Genomic DNA, 9,201 nt, shown 5'->3' on the forward strand with positions numbered 1-9,201 from the left:
GTCAGGCGGGTGCCTGAGCGGGATAGGAGAGCGGGGGGGGGGGTGCCCGGTTTGGCGGGGCTGCCCGAGCCCCAAGCGGCTTGTTCACCTGCCTCGCAGCCTGGGCGCGCTGGCGTGACAAGCGCTAACTTTGTGGCTGTACAATCGGAGCCTTTCCCCGACCCCCCGCACATCTCCTCTCCAGGCGCCGCCAGGGCACCAGCAGGAAGGGGGCCACCCCCTAGCCAGCGCCGGTACTTACATGCTGCTGACCAGTGGAAGGGGCGGGTAGTAGCCGTAGGGGTCCCGCTGGGTTTTCACTGCTCTCTGCTGCTGCTGCTGCTGCTGCGAGGGCTCCAGCCCCCCATTAACGCCTCTCCAGCCCCGCCGCCGGCGCTGCTGCTCCTCTTCCTCTCCCCCGTCCTCCTCCTCCTGCTGCTGCTGGGGGAAGGTCACTCTCCCCTGCTCCTTACATCGCCTGCCCTTGCTGGACATGCTCAGGTTCTTCTCAGGATGCTGCTGCCGGCCAGCCTCGGCTAGCAGCCCGTGCTGGGGAAGCGAGGAGGAGGAGGAGGAAAGCCCTGCCCAGCAAGGGACAGAGCAGCTGGAAGGGACAAAACCCTCACCATAAAAGAATATCCCTTCCCCTCCCTTCTCCTTCCAGGCTGCTGCTGCTTGTCAGGAAGGAAAGACAATGTGCAGCCTGATAGGCAGAGCTGGGGAGTAGGTCTGAGTGAGGAGCGGATGAGGAGAAAGCACTCCAGGTCTGCCCCTCTCCTCTCCCTTTTCATCATCACTTTGCTAGGACAGACAGCATCATCACTCCGAGAGAGAATCGAGCATCTACCAAAGCAGGCAGTGAGGAGAGGAGGGGACTGCACTCCAACCTGCACATGAGCAGGGAAATAACAGCTTCCCTCTCCCGCCCCAAATCAGTGCATGTCTCAAACAAAGCTGGGGCATTTAAGAATAGTTCCTATTGAAGAAAGGACAGAGAAGGCAACTTTGCTACGGAGCACTTATAAGGATCCCCAGACACAAATGAAGCCCACACTAAGCAGCCTTTATGTGCATTTTATCGATGTAAATAGTTTTTCTCCCAGGCATAACTTCTAAGTAGGGTTATATGCACAGTTATATTAACATGGACATGGTGCTTTCAAGAATATTAAAAAACAACACAAATTGTATATTTTATAGGCATAGCAGCATGAAGCAGTGCATGGCCCCAAACAGTGTGATTTCCACAAAAACGTCCAAGAAACAAATTAAAAAGCAATCAATTGCCTGATACAATCATATAAGTCTCACAACGAATTACATTTCTGAGCAGTCTCTCTCTCTCTCTCTCCCCCCCCCCCCCCCAGCCCAGGAAAATGGTTTAAATAAGGTTCCCTACACCTGAAAATAAGAAGAGTTCAACATTTTCATTGGCTTGCCTATGACAAAAATGCAATGACAATCTAGATTTCCAAATTATTTTTAAGTGACAAGTATAAAGCAAAAAAAAAATAAAAGTGAGCATTAAGACACTTATTATGCCTCTTACTGGTAACTGAAGCTAATTATACCCATTTGTATAGAGCTCAATCACAAAGATTCTTGTTGTAAAAAGGAGAATACAAAGTTACTTCTTCTTTTGTTCCTATGAGAGTTTCAGGTAATTATATTATGAGGCAAATTATGCCCTCATAACTGTGCAACCCCATTAGAGTCAGTAGAGTTGCACTGAGGGAGAATTTAACTTCATCTGTTTTCATAAGGAGTCTGTACAGCAATCAATTTGTTAGTTTATTCATTACAGTATAGCTATTCTCTCTCTATCTCCACATTGCAGACTGCAACCAGGTTTTTTTCTTGCTTTGAACTTAAAGGCTTAATGTAGCAGCCACTATGCAGTGGAGCGAGAAAGACTGAAGTCCAGATCTTACTGCCACTGAAGCTAATGGGAGTTTCACTATCTATTTCAATGGGAGAAGAATCCATCCCGAAATACTACTCCCTCCTTAGAGAGAGATATAACTATTGAGCAACACAAGACACTCACCTCTGCTAGGGCTGAGTATACAAGTCTCCTCAGTATGCCTAGAGAACAGGTTTGCAATACCCTACTTCTTTCTTTTCTGATGCACAACTAGTTTTCAATATGAGCTGAGATTTTGCATTGTGTATTTTCACCACACATAAGTTTGTACTGTTGCATGTGTAGGAAGAATCTTGAAGAGATGCATAACCTCATTCCAGTTCTGCTAAAATTTTGGCATTTGGAAAATGAATCAGTTTGTCTTTGTCAGTTTAATCCATTAAAAAAAAATATCAGTGGGCCATTTTCTGTCCATTTACACCATGTCTAACTCGCTTTGTCTTCAATAGGATTATATAGGTTGTAGGGCAGAATGGGCCCAGTTTTAGATATTTATAAGCACTCATCATCATACTAAGTGCTAACCACAGCAATTTAGAATCACATAGGATTATCCATACAAGACAGACATCAAGATGTTAAACCTAATTCTTCTACGCTGTATTAGAGCCCAGTCAGCCGATGCATTCTGCTAGCACTGACTTCTGCAGAGTCTCATTGACCTAAAACGATAATACTCATTTTGCACTCCTTACTCAGGAAAGGATATATGGGATGACCTGGGTAATTATAGTCCTGTCAGCCTTGCATTGATCCTGGACAAGATAATGAGTGGCTCATATGGGACTTGATTAATAAAGAATGAAATGAGGGTAACATAATTAATGGACAGTGCTGGGTTTACAATGGCACCAATGGAGCCAGGCCCACACTTGGAAGGGGCCCTTTATGGTTGCCAGGCAGGAGCGCTGGAATCTCCCTAGAAGTGGGGGAGCCACTGGCGCAGACTGTGGCCCTGCCCTTTGCTCTGCCCATGCTCCACCCTGTGGCCCCGCCCCACCCTATGGCCCGGCCTCTTCACCCATGGCTCTGCTCCTGCTTGGCTTCTCCCCACCCCTCTCAACTTTTCTCCCCAAAGACCATGCCCACCATTCGCTCCTCCAGCCCCTCCCCCCCGTCGCTCGCCTTTGGCATCTTGTGCTTTATCTGTTAGGACATTGATCCATAAGCATTCAAGATCATTTTCTTCACAGTTAGTGTCTTGTAAACAGGTAATGCCATTTTTGACAGAATGCTACTGCCACGCCCCCTCCCCTTTTGCTAATTCAGTCCTTCCTAAATAGGTTATAAGCATTGAGTTTAACATTCCAATTATGTGAATCATCCCACCAGGTTTCAATAATACCAACTAGATTGAATTTTTGCTCATAAACGAGCAATTTCAATTCCTCTTATTTGTTTCCCAGGCTCCTAGCATTGGTGTATAGGCAATTCAAGAATTTCTTCTCTTCATGTCCATTGGTTCCTTGATTAATGTTGTTCTCAACATCTCTATTTTCTCATGAGCGCTCATAGCTTCCCTCTTTTTACCCTCCCCATTTTGATATTAGTTTAACCCCCTTCTGACTTATGTAGCCAGCCTCTCCCCAAGGAGAGTGGTCTCTCTTCTACTGAGATGAAGGCCATCCAAACTATACACCTCCCTCTCCCCATGGAAGGTGAGCTAATGTTCCACAAAATCAAAACCCTCCACGCTGCATCTAGCCAGCACTTCATTTTCAGTCATTTATCTAGCCAGCAGTTTAACACTGCCTAATATAAAATAGAGAACGCTCTACTATTTCCAAGAGAAATGAATACTTTTTGTATGTAGCAGAACAAAGGCCATCCTTTGACAGTTGAAAGTGTGGAGCACAGATATTTAATTTATACATCTGTTCCGGGATACTTGGAAGCTTATTAACATTTGAATGTATACAATTTCTAATACACCTCTACCCCGATATAATGCGACCCAATATAACACGAATTCGGATATAACGAGGTAAAACAGTGCTCCGGGGGGGGGGGGGCGGAGCTGCACACTCCGGCGGATCAAAGCAAGTTCGATATAACATGGTTTCACCTATAACGCGGTAAGATTTTTTGGCTCCCGAGGACAGCGTTATATCGGGGTAGAGGTGTATGTATTATTGAAAGACTGTTTACTGGCTACATTGAATTTTACTTATGTATCCTGAGAAAACTGGTTATAACCATTTGAAATCAGGTCCCCTAAGTAATTAATACCATAACCTTATCTTGGGAGACAAGCCATATGAAAAGTGTCTTGTCAATCTTTAAGCATGGATTATATCATAAAGAAACTACCGATAAAGTGCTTTGAGAATGAAGTAAACACATCTATAGATAACAGTGCCCAATAGCAATGCCCTTAGCCATTAAAAACTTCCAGGAGTGAAGAATGAGGGTCCATAGTGTTTTTAAATAAAAGTGAGGTGAAAACTGAAGCAATAGCACTTAATGTGGACTCCTGCCAAAATGCACCTATCTCCAAGTCCTACTCCCGGTGCACAACTTCAACAGCCAGGCTATATGTTGATCTCCTCAGCCATAGGCTAGGTGGGGAGGAATTCCTCCTCCCACACTGCAATGTGGCAAAAGAGCCACTCAGCTGCCATTACTGCAGCTTCAGTAGTATGGGAGAATGGCCACATAGCAGTGGATCCATTTCCCCTGCTCCTCCAGCAAACTTTCCACTGCCCAAATAAATACTGTTAATGTTGAGGGGTCTCTACAGATTTGGACTAGGTGCTGCTGATTATGCTCTTCTTCATCCTGCCCTCCCTATTTTACTTGTTAACTAGCCAACTGAGGCTTGCATTTCAACTCTCCTCTCCAAAGAGAGGAGAAAATCCTTTTTGAGAAGTAGCTGAGATGTCAATTAAAAATTCCATTGTGTAGCTCAAAATCCTTGTATTGTTTTAGTTTCAGAAATATTTTGCACTTCTAACCAATATTTTCAGATCTTTTAGAAGCAATATATAGGATCTATGTAGAGATGTACTTCTAATCTGCACGAGTAATATATATAGATAATCTACAGTAATCTGAAGGAACAGAAAGAACAGGAAGATTAGAGCTAGGCTATGAGCTCATCTGTCTTCTTGTATCTCAGCCGCCACCATGGTATGTGAATAGTCATCAGTTCAAATGCAGCCCAAGGGTAAAGTTTTCAAAACTACTTAAGTGTCTTACATTAACAAAAGTGACTCAGGCTCCAAAGGGCCAGATTTGCAAAGATACTTAGATGTCTAAAGAGACAGTTACATGCTTTTGAGAATTCCAGTGGGTGCCAAACTCTCACTGAAATCAAACCTTTGAAAATCTGGCCCTAAATATCACTTTTGAAAATGTGCTCCAAAGTCACTTATGAAGTTTAACCCCAAGTCAATAATATTCCAGAGGCATTACTCCTCTTATTTAGTGACATCATTGCAGTTCTTAGTGGACAGATGTCCACATGAAAGCTACAGCAAAGAGACCAAAGAATGAAGAGCAGGTCCCTCCAGAAATGGTTTGAGATATATTGGTAGAAGAGCATGGAGAAGCTTGTGCTGCTACTGTCTTGGCTCAGGGAGGACCTATGTCTCCAGGGCTGTCAGTTTGGCACTTTTTCCATGAGCACTAAACAAATAGACTGTATAGTATTTTGAAATGACACGATTTTAGTATAGAAACCCCCTACTTGGTAATCATTTAGATAGGAGTAAAAGAAAGATGTTACTACAGGGACACACTGAATAGTAAAAGAGTAAGATATTTAAAATAAATAATGGAGCATGGCAGAGGCAGTAGTCTTTATTACTTAGAGTGCTGTTTGTTGAATTAATTTTCACATTAATGTTTGTGGTGTAGCTTTAGTTCCATAAGTATTATAGATCTCCGCTGGAACAGCAGAATTAAGGCAATCTCTCACTCTTAACAAGAGAATGAGTTTATCAAGCTAGGGATATTTTGGCAAAATTGTATTGGACAAGGGGATTGTTTATATAAACCAACTGTTCTGATGGAATATTGTTATCCTTCTCAAAATTAGGAGAGGGGCACAATTTAGATAACACCCACTGACAGTATCTCTAGCTGAGGTGACTGATCAGCCAAAGGGCAGGTCTAAAATGGAATAAAATGCTTCAAGAAACTGCAGTCATAACTTTCCTTTGAGTGTGATAAAAAAACAAGAATTCCAGTCTTATCTATTTTCTGGTTTCTATCTCTGTAAGATAAATTAATGGAGCAAAGACCTGAATTATAAAACAAATAGCCTGACACCAGTGTTTAAAAATAACAACTTTACCTTAAACTGAAGCTATTTCAACCAAAATCAAAATTGTTCAGAATTTATTGGGCTTCAGCATGCGTAATGAGAGTGGCAATGAAAGTCAGTAAGAGATGATGGTGAATAGAAGGGGTGTTTTATTCGTAAGATATGGGATTTTCCATTAACAGAATTTGTGGGGGAGGCATGTTTAAGAATTAATTTGATAATGGACTTAATCTGCCTGTTGAAGCTAAGCATTATTTCCCAGGAGATATAAATTTAGTATTAAGCATCAGCAAGGTTCAAGAAAAAAAAATGTACCCTGCAATATTACTTTAAATTGTATATGATGATGCCAAAGTTCTTTGCAAACATTATGTCTCATAACATTTCTGTCAGGTAGGTAAGCAATATTTCCCCCCATTTAAAGATAGATAAAGAAAGACACAAAGCAGTAAAGTGTCTTGACCAACAAATCAGCAGCAATGCCAGGAATAGAATCTAGATTTTATGCTCTGCTGAATCTTGCTCTCATTTACATACATGCAACTTTCATGGGAATCAGGAAGTCAGTGGGAATTCCAACAGTGTAAATTAAAAGAGTTGGCCTTCTGTTTCCTACGTGGAATTTACCAAGAGTCCAATATTTTAAATGGTATTTAGCTGCAGAATTAAGTATTTCCATGTAATCCTGAATGTCTCACCTAGCATGAAGAAAAATAAGGGGCCACATCAAGTCATTTATTTTTAAGCAGAACTCTGGACTAAGCTAATGTTACGGTTTAAACTAAATGAAAGGATACACAAAATTTGACCTGAACCTATGATTCTATGCACCTCGTGTAGTCATTAAGCTCTATGCAAAGTGAGTAGGTGTAAAATATTACCAAATCACTAGAGGAAAATCAGTCTCTCAGAGTTGTGTTTTGAAGTTGTATTATATGATCTCAGTGGCTACTGTAGCATCATGCTGATGAAGATACTAGCCATATTTTGAAAGGTCTACATAATGGTTGATCAAGGCAAAAATGGATCAACACCCTTTTCTCCTGTGAAACTCTGCAAGTGTATGTAGGTCTAAACATTTGCACATGCCTAGCTAGGTACATCCGCATACAAATCCAATGTCCTCATCCTCCACACATTAAGCCTCCTTTTTCTCCTCTTACTGAAATCAGGAGTCAGTAGAAAGATTACTAGAATAAGTGCTGCAGGATCATTTTACTTCTTTATACATTGCTGTGCTGACTGCATATATTTTAAAAATAAAATATTAATTAAGCATAGTGTATATTAATTAAGTATAATAAATTTTGCTTTTCTATCATCTATATTTAGCTCAAAATACAAGGTTTTTCAAGCCAGGACTTCCTTCACTAAAATCATATCTAATGCCCTTTTCTCAGTCAATACTCCCTATAGATGCAAACATTGAGCCCATCCTGTTGCTGCATAGAAGTGGGCAACTGCCTTGTGAACAAGTTTACTGTCAAAAAGACAAAATTCCTAAACAATTCAATGTTTTTCTTTTGCTGGCAGTGCTGCAAATAAGAATGGATAAATGGAGCGTATCTGTGCCAATTGGTACAAGAGTTACTGTATGGCGATATTCAGCAATTTGTTATATTTTGAACTTTTTATTGAGTTTAGTGAAAGAGTGTAAGGATGATAATATATACCGTCTATGAAGAGCCAGCATTATATAACATTGTGGGCAGTGATGCTTCAAGAGATTCATCCAAGATATCACAACCTAAAAGTTGCAAACAGTCTGGAGAGTTCTGCAAGTTACATGGAGTATAATTTTGAATCACAACCATCATACCCTCCCCAATTTGGATTAACAGAATATAAATTTGGTATGCTTTGGTTATAACTACTATTCAGAAAAGGAAGAAAAAATGTTCTGATCATTGGTCTAAGACTAATGCTTAGAACAGTTTACTGGTTCTGTTGATTTTGTACTCATCTACCAACTTTTCCCTAGACCTTGAAAGTTGTTAAGTAGTCTATCTTAAAGTGTATGAATTGTAGTTGTAGCTGTATCAGTCCCAGGATATTAGCGAGACAGATAGGTGAGGGAATATCTTTTATTGGACCAGCTTGTGTTGGTGAGAGATAACAAGCTTTCGAGCCACACAGAAGATGGTCCCATAAAAGATATTGTCACCCACTTTGTCTATCTTAAAGTGTGTCATTTAATTTAAAATATTTTCCAATACTTTTGCTGTATTAAGTATCAGCTATATTCAATTTTAGCCATTTCACAATATATTAAACTAAGTTCATAACTATACATTTGCTGTGGTTCTGTCTTCAGCCTAGAAGGCTATTGGAGTTCCATGCTGTCATTGCTAACCTCATAGATTATCCCTATTCTGTGTTCAAGAGGACCTAAAACCACTCAATTAGGATAAGTGGAGGAAAAATATTGGAATTTATCTTATTTTCCCCCTAAATCCAATATTTTCTCTTCTTAATCCAATTAGATTGCTGTAGCTGCATTTCTCCCTTCTTTGTATCTTATTTCACTTCAGAGGAGATGCAATTTGTTGATACATTAAGTGGGCAGATATTTTGTTTTATCTGACTCTTGTACATAATTAAGATTCAGGACCCTATGAGAGTCCTAGTGCTTTTATCACATAATGTGACCCAGACCTAAATCCGGGTCTCTGGTGCAAGTTTAAGGTGGGCAGAGGCCAAGACGACTGACCTCCATTTCCAGATGATCCCCTCCAATTGCAGAGTTCAAGAGGATAATTGGCCCTTTGGTTGTTAAACTTTTCTAGAATTGGGATGATGTGTTATTATTAGAGCTAGGCAAAATGTTCACAAAACCCCCCTAGCCCAACAAAGCTCATTTGGCTTCTGGTTTTGTTATCAACTCAAATCTGAGCCTAGATTTACCAGTTGACTAAGTGAACCTGAATCAATATGTTTTTTTCCCTCAACACTAGGTGACACATGGCTGCTTTTATTGAGCATCTCTTTGCATTTTGGGAATAGGTAGAACTTGGAACTCAAGGAATATGAA

The 9,201-nt window shown here is 40.9% G+C and overlaps 1 protein-coding gene across 4 annotated transcripts in view; it reads right to left on the reverse strand.

The window, feature by feature from the left end:
- TRPC3 (transient receptor potential cation channel subfamily C member 3) overlaps nucleotides 1–474 on the reverse strand; it is a 57,600-nt gene extending 57,126 nt beyond the window's left edge. For 2 of the 4 annotated variants that reach the window (XM_029910674.1, XM_024212693.1), the window contains exon 1: nucleotides 253–474. In XM_029910674.1, coding sequence (XP_029766534.1) covers nucleotides 253–474 — 222 coding nt within the window. Of the gene's footprint in view, nucleotides 1–32; nucleotides 61–241 lie in introns of all 4 variants that reach the window. The other 2 variants (XM_024212699.1, XM_024212684.1) reach the window with 2 other exon arrangements.
- Between the last annotated feature and the right edge of the window lie 8,727 nt (nucleotides 475–9,201).

Source organism: Terrapene carolina, unplaced genomic scaffold, assembly GCF_002925995.2.
Source record: "Terrapene carolina triunguis isolate 2854851 unplaced genomic scaffold, T_m_triunguis-2.0 Scaffold66, whole genome shotgun sequence".
Classification (NCBI taxonomy): domain Eukaryota; kingdom Metazoa; phylum Chordata; order Testudines; family Emydidae; genus Terrapene; species Terrapene triunguis.